This window comes from Zea mays, chromosome 3, assembly GCF_902167145.1.
Source record: "Zea mays cultivar B73 chromosome 3, Zm-B73-REFERENCE-NAM-5.0, whole genome shotgun sequence".
In the NCBI taxonomy this organism is placed as follows: domain Eukaryota; kingdom Viridiplantae; phylum Streptophyta; class Magnoliopsida; order Poales; family Poaceae; genus Zea; species Zea mays.
In genome coordinates, this window is record NC_050098.1 from 17,607,057 (window position 1) to 17,620,150 (window position 13,094).

The following is a 13,094-nucleotide window of genomic DNA, read 5'->3' on the forward strand; positions in this document are numbered from 1 at the left end:
ACACTTGAGCCAATCACGAGCCTGGAATTTCGGCAGCAACTCCAAGGTTGTCTTTTTTTTTCTGTTTATACCCCCATGCCCATCACCGGTGTGGACGTGTGGTGTGTGGTATGGCAGCAGTCGGTGCCCAAAACCAAAAGACGGGTGCAGCACGCAAATCACAAGCTAGCCATGGCCCATGGGTCAATGGAAACTGTTTAAATCTATGACATCAGCACCTTCAGCAACCGCCGTCCTCCTCAATTCCTGCTCGCCGGGCGCGGTTGACAACGGCGACACCCCGTCATCTTGTGGGTTCATATCATATTAGCTTAATCCAATTTTTTTTGCCTAAATTACTATTACAGGAAGAGCGAACACATCATTCTTACATGTTGCTAGTGCTAGATTATAGTGATTAATAATATATACAGCCATAAAGTTGAGGCGGTCTTGAGCTAATGCAGAAATAACCCTTTGTGTTGCGTCCGTGTCCATCGTTTATTATGGACATTGATATTTATTTAAATCAGTTTTTCCCAATCCAAAAGCTATATAATAAACTAAATAAATGCGGTAAAAAGACAGCAAAGTTTTCAGAGGACAGCATAGCTACGTCTCTTGTCCTCCCTCCACACACGCCCCCAAAAAAAAAAAACTGTTCAACCAGAAGAAGTTTTCAACTACCAACGCCCGCCACCCGGACATCCAGGGAAAGCCCGCCACGGACCGGAATTTAACGGAAACACCCTCTCCTCGCATCTGTTCTCCCTCCCTGCGTGGATCCACCGTTTCTTTCCATTCCCGTTTCCGTTCCTCGGTCCTCACCAACAAACCCCTTCCGGAACTCCCAAGCCTCCGATCCTCGCCTCAGAAACCTGCCGGATTTGCGGGCCTCTCAGGCGTCGTATGGAACCAGCCAGGTCAGTTCGCTGCGTGTTTCGCGACCGCTTCTCGGCGGCGGCGGCGGCGCTGCTTTGCGTTGCGCGTTTAATCTGTTCGTGGGAAGGCGTCACCCGTTCGTGCTGGTTTCATGGACCAATACGAGCCGCGGAACCGCGATCGCTGATAGCTCTGGAGTCGACTTGTTTGTTTCCATTCGTGTTCTTCGGAACGCGTTTTCACATGTGCTTAATTTGGTTTCGTACTTTGGTTTTTTTTTTCTGTTCCGCGCTGATTTTGTTGGGAAGGAAACAAGATGCCCTCGTTTTTTTGTTCGGATCGGTAAGAGATGCCACCGTTCGATGCCATCTTTTGTATGCACTTCAGGATTTAGTGTTTCATTCTGTCTATGCTTTTTTTTCCTTTCGAGTTCTGTGCCCGACGGGGACATTAAGCAGTTACAGTAAGCACTAACCAATAAATCTGTCACGGAACCTGTTAGAGACGTGGGGCTAAAAAGTGATTTGATTTTTTTTTACCTTTTTCATGGTTCCAGTGACATGTGGAGTCATGCAATTGCTCCGTCAGCGTGTTCTCCCACCTGTGAAGCTTTGAGCAATCGTACTGGCGTCTTTCACTCCCTCACTCTTCTTGGCTTTGTTTGATTGGAGATAGCCAGATAGGTTGATGCGCATCATGATCTTATTTATGTTCATTTCTTATTTATGCTGGCACTTGTGTTTGCTGTTCTTGCTCATGTTCATTTCTTATTTATGCTGGCAATAAATACTGGACACGAGCTTAGCAGTATATGTTGCTTAGCACGTGGCTAATATTTCCCAAAGTTTGCCTCTCCCCATTAGAAGCTTCCTCGCTCTCCTTATGTTTGTACTGAGTTTTTTTATTTATTTAGAAACGCGGCAAGACAATTGCCGACTGAAATGCACTGGAGATGTTTGGCCATGGAACAAGTACTTAAGTAAAAAACGGCCTGAAAATCACAATCTTTTTTTTCTTCATCTGGGTGGCGTATGACTCACTCCTCTATAACCATCTTATCGTTGATTAGCATTAGAGGCAATAATCTGATTATTGATTAGCAATGGATACTCGAACTAACACGGATAGGGAAATATATCTTGTAATCAGTCTGTCTTAATAAATGCTTACATTGCAGTTGGGGTTTGCTGTCTTCATGTTTCCCGAAAGCAGAGTGTTGTGTCCGCATCTTTGGTTGATTAGTCTAGAAAAGGTGGGGGGGAGGGGGGAAGCTTTGTTAAGCTGGCTTTTATTCGCACATTAGTCGATTATGGTAAAAATTATATTCTATCTTTACTTTATGCGTTTTCTCAGGATTAGCTCCTCCTTTAGCTTACTGAATTTGTGGACACTTTGTTTGGAGACCATCTTTTCCTGTATTAAGTTTGTTAGGCGCAGACACTTTTTTTTTAACGCAATGCACATACACTTTTCGTGTATGGTCTGGTGGCAATGATTTAAATGGAGCGGGATAGACATTAGGTTTGTTAATCAGTGGACAGTCTGTTGCTGTTCATGACAGGTGGGAAAGTTGAGCGAAGCTGAAACCGTGTCCCTTATTTTGCAAGGGTGGTGCTCATAAGGAACCACCCCCCTCTTCTTTGCTGGTGGGAGAACACCAAATGGCCCAGCTGTTGCACCATCAGGATTCTGCATTCTACAGCAAGGAATTGCACGGGTGCCGGTGGGGTATTCTTCAATTCTTTGGGTTTCGCCGTCGCCTACGGTCCACAAAGATGCTCTCTGACAAGAGACATGGTCAGGAGAAAAACAGCCGTGGTAAGTTATTGAGTCCTTAGTTCTCTGTTTTTCTTTTTGTGAAACGGACTTAAATACTAGCATAGGTATTGAAAATTCATGTGTCTAAAACTATTTTTGTTTGACTACCAAGACAACTGGCGAATCTAATGATTCAAAGTAGATAAACTGTTTATAGTTTGACTTTTACAGTGTACTGATCTTGATTTGTCCTTAAGTGTAACTTAACTAAAACTTTGCTTTGTGTTCGTATGCATGAATAAAACAATGCATATAATGCTCAGAATCTAATGCTATTTATCTTACGATACAGGAAGTAGACGCCGAAGCAGCTCCTATGCTCCATTGAAGAACGAAGACAGTGCAATTCTGGATGATGAGGAAAACACTGAGGTATATCAGGTAACGTATCCTTGAATTTCAGATTGACTTTCTTTTTTCTTGAATAGTACTTATTGTTATTACTCTATTGATCCCCTATATTCACTTCCTACATGTTGCTTGATGGTTAAGCACTTGAATTTAATGCATTACCATGCTCTATGCTTATCTGTTTCCCTTTAGTTCAAACCAGTACTAACTTGTCTGAACTGTGTCCGCCTTCTGCGAATTAGCTACTACTTGTATGCATTTATTGTGTTTTTTTAGCTGTGGAGTTAGTATATCTGATACTTATTTGGATATAGTGTTCAATACAAAGCAGTTTATAGAAGTTACTTCTTCCAAACCCTACATACAGTTGTACACGCACAGCTAATTCATCTGAAGATCAATCCCCCTTATTCCTTTAATTTCTTCTAACTCAGGTTACAAAAAAACAGAAGGCCTCAAAAAGGAATTCTGGCAAGTCTAGTTTGAGGTCCTTGATTCTAACGAAGTTATATGGAAAGGAAGGCCAGAAAGAGAAGATGCTTCCGGTTGCACCAAAGCTACTCCGCACTATTTCGATACACTATCTGGAAAGCAATGAATACGTTCTTGACGGCGAATCCACTTCGAGCGGCGATGGTTCTTCAAACAGTACTAAGCCGCCGATGCAAAATGCTGGCGATATGATGAATCTGCACCATGCTACATCTAGCGTCCCAGATGGCTGTGGTGTCGATTCAAGCTCCTCACTTCTCCTAAAGATAGACGACGTCCGTACGAAGCGAAAGAAGAGCCACCGTAGCATTTCGATGGACGGGATTCTTCACAAGGTCCCCTATGGGAAGAAGGTGTCCGGAGATGTGATCAGTGAAGGTCTCCCCCGATCAGCCTCTGCCACGTACGATAGGGACGGCGCGAAACCTTACTTTGGTGGTGCTGCTGCAAAGAGGCATGCAAACCAAGGGTTTCGGCGTTCACGTTCCCTCAGTGAATCCTGGGAAAACTACTCGCGCCTACTTGATTCCATCTCGAGTGGTGAGTCCAAAAGAACACTGGCCAGCTCTAAGTCTACCAGGGATCATTCCCTAGATGGCCCTGTCGCGAGTACTTCATTGCAAAGAACTTCTGAAGCCTTGAGGTCTCAAGGTCTGGGTAAACGTGATGAGAACCTCGTGACTGCAGAAGATGCGTTGGCGCCACATGTTCAAGAGAAAACTGGTGAAGTTGCTAAGGGTCAGAGCTCCAGCGATACGATGGTCGCTGGTGGCTCTGAAAATCCTGCTTTACCTGACGAGCACGTTGACGACAAAGCTGAAGAAAACACATGCGCTGCTCCTTCACCTTCAGAAGCTGTCGGTATCTCAGAAGAACAGGCAGTGAGTCGTGACGGTAACAGTCAGACTCCCTCACCTGAAGTTGGCATACCAGAAGAACATTCTGCAGAAGCTTATGATGATGGTGATGGTCAGATCCACTCGTCAACACAGGCTGCTGATGCATATGCTGCTCTGTCTTCAGAGGAGACCACCGTTTCAGAAGAACGTACTCCAGTTTCTCATGGCAACCAAACGCACCCGTTCCATACTTCAGAGCCAACAGAAGGTACTTCTTGTGCTCCTTGCCCCAGTCACGAATTTGAACCAGACGTAAGCCTAAGCTGTGGCCAAGAAACTGAAAGCCCAGTGTCTGTTCTTGCAGGTACGTTGTTGGACTTGGACCCAAGAGTTGTCCATTCAAATGACGCTGACGCTTCAACCGGCATCGCTGCCGTAGAACAAGAAAGCGGCTTCGACGGCCTCCAAGTAGACCCAAGGCACGAGACCGAGTTCCGCTACGTGAAGGAGATATTCAGAAAGTCGAGCTTCAGCACCGAGACGCTGTTCGACGAATGGTGCTCACAGAACATCAGTGTCCTCCAGGAAGCGGATTGCCAGCACTACGAGGCCGCCGCGGCGTCGTACGACCTGTCGGCGGACATGTCGGCCGAGCAGCTGCTCCTGTTCGACCTGACGAACGAAGGCCTGCTGGACATCTACAGGAGGCACTCCGTCTCCAGGTCTAGGCTCTCCTGGTTCTCGTCTTTCGACCGGCCGAGACCTGTGGGGAGCCGTGCGCTCGGGGAGCTGTGGTCTGGGCTGAGCCTCCGTCTGGACGGACGGCGGCCACGGGCCAGCGTCCACGTCGACGCGGTTCTGTCGAGCGACCTAGCGAAGAGCGACCCCTGGACGGATTTCCCGCGGGGCGCTGAGCGTCTGGGGAGCAGGCTGGCGGACTCTGTGTTTGACGAGCTTCTGAGTGAGCTCGTTCAGCAGCTCGCGGAGCTTTGAGTGCGGGCAACAAGGCGTCTGTTTTTTTGTGCCTATTTTTCGTGTTTAGGGGGGTTCTATATTGTAGGTACTAGTTCATTTCTTTTTTAGGACAAGATAATCTGGGGATTATTGTTGTTGTTATTAGGTCTTAGGAATTCAATTCGTGTGCTGGAAAAGTTTTGCCTGATGCACTGATGGGTGCTAGTGTAAGTGCTGACTGAAAGAGCAACATTTGTACGTACACCTTCGAGAGAGAGAGAGAAAAAAAATGTATGTATATATAGTCTTGGAAATGAAGGTTACGAAATAGAAATTTGTGGAGCAGGCAAAGGTGAAAGTGAAACGCGAAAAGAAACGATTGAAAGTGAAACGCGAAAAGAAATTTCTGGTCCCAAGTCACCTGCCATACTGAACACGATTGATCGCAGAAAGAAACGCGTTCTGGTCTAGACTGACAGGTTCCGCTGATCATGTGTACTCCTACGTGCATTACAGTTACAAGTACAGTAGAGAAGGCTCTGGAGTCATCCTGATCATGACGATTCACAAATATCTGCTGTCAGTGTCATGTTTGATGCGTGCATTAGGATCTTCGAATTGTATATATAAACTAGATTATATACAGAGTACGTACTTCGTTCTCCCACTTCGAAAATTATTCACAGTTTTGGAGCTGGAGCCGTGCGGTGCGCTCCGTGGCTCAAGAAACTTCGAGCTCCTTGGAAGGCCGCTCTCTATCCACTCCCAAGCCGACTACCAACTTCAGGTTAAAGTATTCGAAGATGTCTGCTTCTCTTCACTCTAGCCTATCATGTACCCCCTCTGTCATTTAGAACAACAACATTGTCTCTAAAAAAATATAGTTTTGAGACTTTGACCAATGTATTTTTTTTGTTAAAATACAAATAAACTCTTATCACATTATATACTTTTGTAAATGTACTCTTTAATATAAATCGGTGCACATGACTATTAGATTTCAAAACTAAATAACAAAACAATTATTTATAGTTAATTTTTTTCAAGTTTGACTTAAACCTTGTACAAAATGACTTATAATTTAGACAAGAGGAGATTACAAAAATACTTCTTCTATTCCATGTTAAGAGAGATTTCATTACTATGATTTAATTAAGGAAAAACAAGTACCCTTTCGTATATAAGAAGAAATCGAGTGACTAAAAAATGGAGGTACTCTCATTCGTTTGTGACACCATTGTACTAACAGAGCAAATAATAGAGAGAGGGTTGGTCTGGAATGTTTATAATAAAGCGCTAACACAACAAAATGCAACATAATATAGAGAAAATCTGATTGTAATCCTTTATATGGTGGATGATTCTATACAAGTACGAGTAAACTTTGCATACTCAGATGATTTCAAAGCTAGCGAATGAAAAAAAAAACATTGCTAACCGTTGCGACCCTTGTGATGTTCTCTAAGGTTCTAAAATTTTGGGAGCCCTCGACTCTAGGTGATTTACCTAGCTGTCGGATTAGGATTAGATCAAATCATTCTAGCTCTTTTCTATGCTACTCTACACCTGTCTTTTATAGTACAAGAGTGGAGAGAGTTATATATTTATATATGGTCCCCATCCAATAAAGGCCCATAGTTATTATGTCGTACGTGGTGCACGCCTCTGGTTTACCATAGTAACGAATGTGACATATTCCGATGATAGGCACAGGAGTAAATTATTGAATACATCGTAGTTGGTAGTCGTTGTTTTCACACATACTACACAGTGCCTACAAATACAACCACAAACGTGGCTATAGTGATACTTGTTTTACTTCATCGTTACTCGTTGCAATAAATATGATGGGTGACTCTTATCTCAACCACGTATACTACAGACGACTGACCTAGTCAGAGACACACACAATGTTGGGACCATCATGCTTCGAGGTGTCCTAGGGAGCAGGAATGGCGATGTCATCAGCAATGACAGGCAGGGCGTTGTCGGTGGCTAGGTAGGCAAGGAGTGCTAGTGGATAGAGAAGACAAGGAGGTTGCTTGGATTTAATCCATACCGACTTCTACTGCTTATACAATATTTTGTCTCTATGAATTGCAGCTGCAGCAGTCCGAATAGTTGGCTTTAAGCTAAAGTGAACAAGAAACGAGCAAGGTCTAAAGGTCAGAGTATAAACATGCTCGGAGTCACGCGTGGGAGGGAGTACACTAGAGAGGGAGAACCACTTCGGTGGGTCCGAGGGTAGGACGACAATAATGAGGTATGGGCAAAAATTCGTTGGATACTGGGTCTATACAATTGGCACATGCAAGCCTACAAACATATGACTCAGTCCAGCTTGACAAAATCATTGGCTTGGGACTCCGTGGTCCTCGGCTTGCGGTTGGGATTCAATGGACTTCAGATTTACTCGATGCACCGGTCACAGGGTGCTATATAAACTAGGGCTATGGGTCGGCATAGAAGGTCAATGCCTTCTACCTTGCATAAACCCTAGCGGCCATATTGTACCTAGACATCGATCAATCTAAGCACTCTAGTGATCGAAATCCTGCTAACTTATGGCGTCACCGTAGGGGTGGACAAAATACCCGATACCCAAATCCTGAACCCGCATCTGAAGTAACCGAACCCAAAATATTGAATCACAATTTCAGATAGCAATTGTAAAAACCCAAATTTAGTTTGGGTAGGTCGGGTGATGTTACCCTGTATCCGAATTACCCAAAGTATAAATACATGAAGTGGGGTCAATGTAATATAGATATATTATTTGGAACAAATTAATATAGATTTATGCTAACTTGATAATTAATTTGTTGTTAGTTAATATGCAGATATGATGTGCTTTGAAAAACAATCGTTTATTGCTTTAAAAGCTACCAGAATTCTTTCAAAACGATTGGTTTTATGAGTTTTAGGTAGATCGGATAAAACGCAGACCTGAATTATTGGGTATCTGAAATTTCGGGTAACATTTTTTAGGGACAGAATTCAGGTAGCAGTTTTTTATAGCATGAGTTTTCAATTACCTGAATTACCCGATCCGAATATTTTGATTCACTCATATGCCCAGGCCTAGAAAACGGACTTAGTCACGCCAACGACGCTTAGACTGACCGCAAAGGCTGCCCCTACGCAGCCCCCTCCCCTTGCATGGCGCGTGCAGGGGGCGCTCCACGCGCGCAGCGGTGCCCCCTGCACCGCCCTCTAGCCCGCCGTCCTCCTCTCTCTCCCCCTCAATCTAGCGTGTCACCGTTCATCACCCTAAACACTGTGCTGTGGGTCCACGAGTAATTGTTAGTACATAAAAAATTGATAGTTGGTATAGAAAATGATATTTTATAATGGTAGTGGGGTATAGGGGGAGTATTTAGGGGGAACCGCTGCGGAAGATGGAAAAATAGGGGAAAAATAGGGGGGGAAAGTGATATAGGGGGAAAAATTTAGAGGTAACGGTTGCAGACAGCCTTATCCCTGGTCAGGTGACCGAGAGCCTGGACGGCAAGATGCCCTACCGCTGAGGACGCAAATCAGCTTGGCCAACCTTGCCCTTAATGAAGGGCAAGAATGTATGTTTATCTTTATGTTGATTAGTTAGTCCTTTCCGAGATTAGACTACTTCACTGCCCTTGATTTGTTAAGATCTCATGTTAGTGAGTTAAACACAGTTAGATTAGATCCTTTAATTTCTAGTGGATAATAAGACCGCTATTTCTGTCACTAGATACATGACTTTTGGTATATAATTAAATTATATATTGTATCTAGATAAAATTGTAGAATAATATATTTAGATAATTTGAAATATCTTCTAATCTAGAACGTGGAACAGAGGCGGCACTCACATATGACAAACGTATGATAAACCGAGACTAAAAGTAGCCTTTTTAGTCTACTAGCACAGTGCCCGTGCGTTGCAACGGGATCATATAATAGCTCGATAACTTATATATATAAATGTGTGTTATACTGTTATGAGATGGAGGACGACATCCACGAGCCGTCCGGGATGACGTTGAAGAGAAACTCGGACTTGTGACGCACGAGCACTCACCTAGTAGTGTAATATACAAGATTTAATAAGACAATTTAAAAGAAAAAAAATTCAAGAATAATCTTTCATAGACTACTGTAAATTCATGACTAAAAGCTCACTGTAATTGACTTGCTTGAAGAACACAATAATACTACTGTGAATATGTGATACAACTTAATTACAGTAGTAAAATTACATCTGATGTTGTATTTGTAAAAAAAATATTTTTTCAGAGTTCAAAGCCAACAACTAAACTCAAAGGTTACAAGGTACAACGAACCTTACTATTCAGATTATTAATATAAAAACTTAAGACAGGTGTAATCCTCAAATAAGCATAAGCAATGTGTATAGGAATTTTAGACATAATGGTGCCTACCACATGCTTTAGTATTCAGATTATTAACACAAACTCATGACATAATGATAAAAAAATATTAACACACAAATATGGACATAATGTTGTTTAGGAATTTCAGACATATATAGAGGTCAAATAGAGGAATTTCAGACAATGAACAATTATCATCATCAATAGGCTAGAGTTCAAATTCTTAATATATGCTTGACATATAATAGTGCCTCTAGCAGTGTCGCCTTAGTTTAAAAGCAATAATATGGCATAGAGAGGAGAGGAGAGAAGAGAAGAGAGGAAATAAACAATATCTATTGTTTTCTATATAAACTCACAAAGTTATATATATTCCAATCCCATGGAGAGATGAGGGGAGGAGAGCTACAAAAACCAATCATGTTCTGTTTCTCCTTTCACACCTAACCCTATGCAACAGCATATTCATCCAAGAAACCAACAACCTGTAACATATCCCTTATTATCCTACCCATTACAAACTTGTCATTAAAATTAAATTCAGTACTGACTAATATTATCTCGATCAATCTTCAAGGACATCGAGCTCGATTTTGCTATGCCACAGAGAATGGTGCATGTGGACCCTTCTTCCTTATATGCATCAGGTGGTCTAAAGTTGGCTTTAACCTTTAGCCCACCTTACATTAGAGATTTGGACATCAAAAGAAAGCTAAAACATTCTAAAGCTTTTAGATCTCTAAGTTTAGAAGAGGGAGGCAAACATGCCCTAGAATATTGGAGATCGCAACTGCTGCTATCACCAAGTAACACACTAAGATATCGAAGACCGCAACTGCTGCTATCACCGTTTAAAGTACAGGATTCAGTGGTGGTGCTTTTGCTTCTACCTTAACAACTAAGATCTCAATCCATCTTAATTTGTCCAACCGTACTCTGAATGAAAAAAAGAAATCGTATTTCAGGAATGATTGACGAGTTAGCATAATGCAGGTTCAGAACCTTTGGTTATTTCCAAAATAAAGACTTGCATGTATGGCTATAACAATTTATACTTTTAAAAATGGATACTTATTGAGACCTAATAACCACATTTAGCTAGCTTAGCAGGTGAAAGGGAATTAGGCTTACACCTATTTCCTAATTGATTTTGGTGGTTGAATTGTCCAACACAAATAATTGGACTAACTAGTTTGCTCTAGTTTATAAGTTCTACAGGTGCCAAAGGTTCACAATAAGCCAATAAAAAGACCAAGAAAAAGGGTTCAAACAAAAGAGCAAAGGGACAACCGAAGACACCCTGGTCTGGCGCACCGGACTGTCCGGTGTGCCACCGGACAGTGTCCAGTGCACCAGGTTACTCAAAGCTGAACTCTTCACCTTCGAGAATTTTCAGAGGGCTCCGCTATAATTCACCGGACTGTCCGGTGCCCCAAGGAAGAGCAACTCTGAATTCGCCAGCTTCGAGAATCCGCTCCGTTATAATTCATCGGACATGTCCGGTGCACACCGGACTGTCCGGTGAGCCAGCGGAGCAACGGCTACTTCGACGCCAACGGTCACCTGCATAGGCATTAAATGCGCGCCAGAGCGCGCAGAGGGCAGGCACGCGCGAGTCGGCGCACCGGACAGTCTACAGTACCTGTTCGGTGCACCACCGGACAGCCAGGCGACCCCACCAGTCAGAGCTCCAACGATCGAACCCTAACGGCCGGGTGACGTGGCTGGCGCACCGGACTGTCCGGTGCGCCATGCGACAGCAGCCTTCACCAAACGGCTAGTTTGGTGGTTGGGGCTATAAATACCCCCAACCACCCCACATTCAAGTCATCCAAGTTTCCACCTTCCAACTACTTACAAGAGTTCTAGCATTCAATTCTAGACACACCAAAGTGATCAAATCCTCTCCAATCCCACACAAAGCTTTAGTGACTAGTGAGAGAGATTTGTTGTGTTCTTTTGAGCTCTTGCGCTTGGATTGCTTCTTTTTCTTTCTCATTTGTTATTGTAATCAAAACTCAATTGTAACCAAGGCAAGAGACACCAATTGTGTGGTGGTCCTTGCGGGGAAGTTTTGTTCCCGGTTGATTTGAGAAGAGAAGCTCACTCGATCCGAGGGACCGTTTGAGAGAGGGAAAGGGTTGAAATAGACCCGGCCTCTGTGGCCTCCTCAACGGGGAGTAGGTTTGCGAGAACCGAACCTCGGTAAAACAAATCCTTGCGTCTTACTTCTTCATTCACTCGCGATTTGTTTTTGCGCCCTCTCTCGGACTCGTTTATATTTCTAACGCTAACCCGGCTTGTAGTTGTGATTAACTTTGTAAATTTCAGTTTCGCCCTATTCACCCCCCTCTAGGCGACTTTCAATTGGTATCGAAGCCCGGTGCTTCATTAGAGCCTAACCGCTCGAAGTGATGTCGGGAGATCACGCCAAGAGGGAAATGGAAACCGGCGACAAGCCCACTACAAGCCACTGGAAGGCTTCATCGGAAGAGTCCCGCAACAAAGGGAAGGGGGAGGAGAAGAAACCCTCTTCCCACAAGTTGCATCGGAGTGGTGACAAAAAGAAGAAGATGAGGAAAGTGGTCTACTACGAGACCGACACTTCATCACCATCGACCGTCGGCTCCGACGCGCCGTCCGTTACTTCTAAGCGCCATGAGCGCAAGAAGTATAGTAAGATTCCCCTACGCTACCCATGTATTTCAAAGCGTACTCCTTTACTCTCCGTTCCATTAGGCAAACCACCGGTTTTTGACGGTGAAGATTATAACATGTGGAGTGATAAAATGAGGCATCATCTAACCTCACTCCATACAAGCATTTGGAATGTTGAGTTTGGTGTACAGGTACCATCCATAGGGGATGAAGACTGCGACTCGGACGAAGTGGCCCAAATCCACCACTTTAACTCCCAAGCCACCACTATACTCCTCGCCTCTCTAAGTCGAGAGGAGTATAATAAGGTGCAAGGGTTAAAGAGTGCGAAGGAAATTTGGGACGTACTCAAGACCGCGCACGAAGGAGACGAGGTGACAAAGATCACCAAGCAGGAGACGATCGAGGGGGAGCTCGGTCGCTTCATGCTTCACCAAGGGGAGGATCCACAAGCTATGTACAACCTCTTGAAGACCTTGGTGAACCAAGTGCGCAACCTCGGGAGCGAAAAATGGGATGACCATGAGATGGTCAAGGTTATTCTTAGATCCCTCATTTTTCTTAACCCTATGCAAGTTCAATTAATTCGAGGTGATCCTAGATATAAGCTAATGTCTCCCGAGGAGGTTATAGGAAAATTTGTGAGCTTTGAGCTAATGATTAAAGGCTCAAAGAAAATCATCGAGCAAGGCACCTCCTCAACGCCCGAAGCACAACCGATGGCATTCAAGGCGACGGAGGAAAAGAA

The 13,094-nt window shown here is 43.8% G+C and overlaps 1 protein-coding gene across 9 annotated transcripts; it reads left to right on the plus strand.

The window, feature by feature from the left end:
• The first annotated feature begins 664 nt into the window (after window positions 1-664).
• LOC100275570 (Protein TRM32) lies at window positions 665-5,660 on the plus strand. 9 transcript variants are annotated; one of them, XM_035965770.1, is made up of 6 exons: window positions 665-902; window positions 1,418-1,544; window positions 2,423-2,679; window positions 2,972-3,060; window positions 3,465-4,629; window positions 4,726-5,660. In XM_035965770.1, the coding sequence occupies exons 3-6, from the start codon at window positions 2,523-2,525 to the stop codon at window positions 5,352-5,354; spliced, it is 2,040 nt and encodes a 679-aa protein (XP_035821663.1). In that variant the 5' UTR covers window positions 665-902; window positions 1,418-1,544; window positions 2,423-2,522; the 3' UTR covers window positions 5,355-5,660.
• Window positions 5,661-13,094: the final 7,434 nt, after the last annotated feature.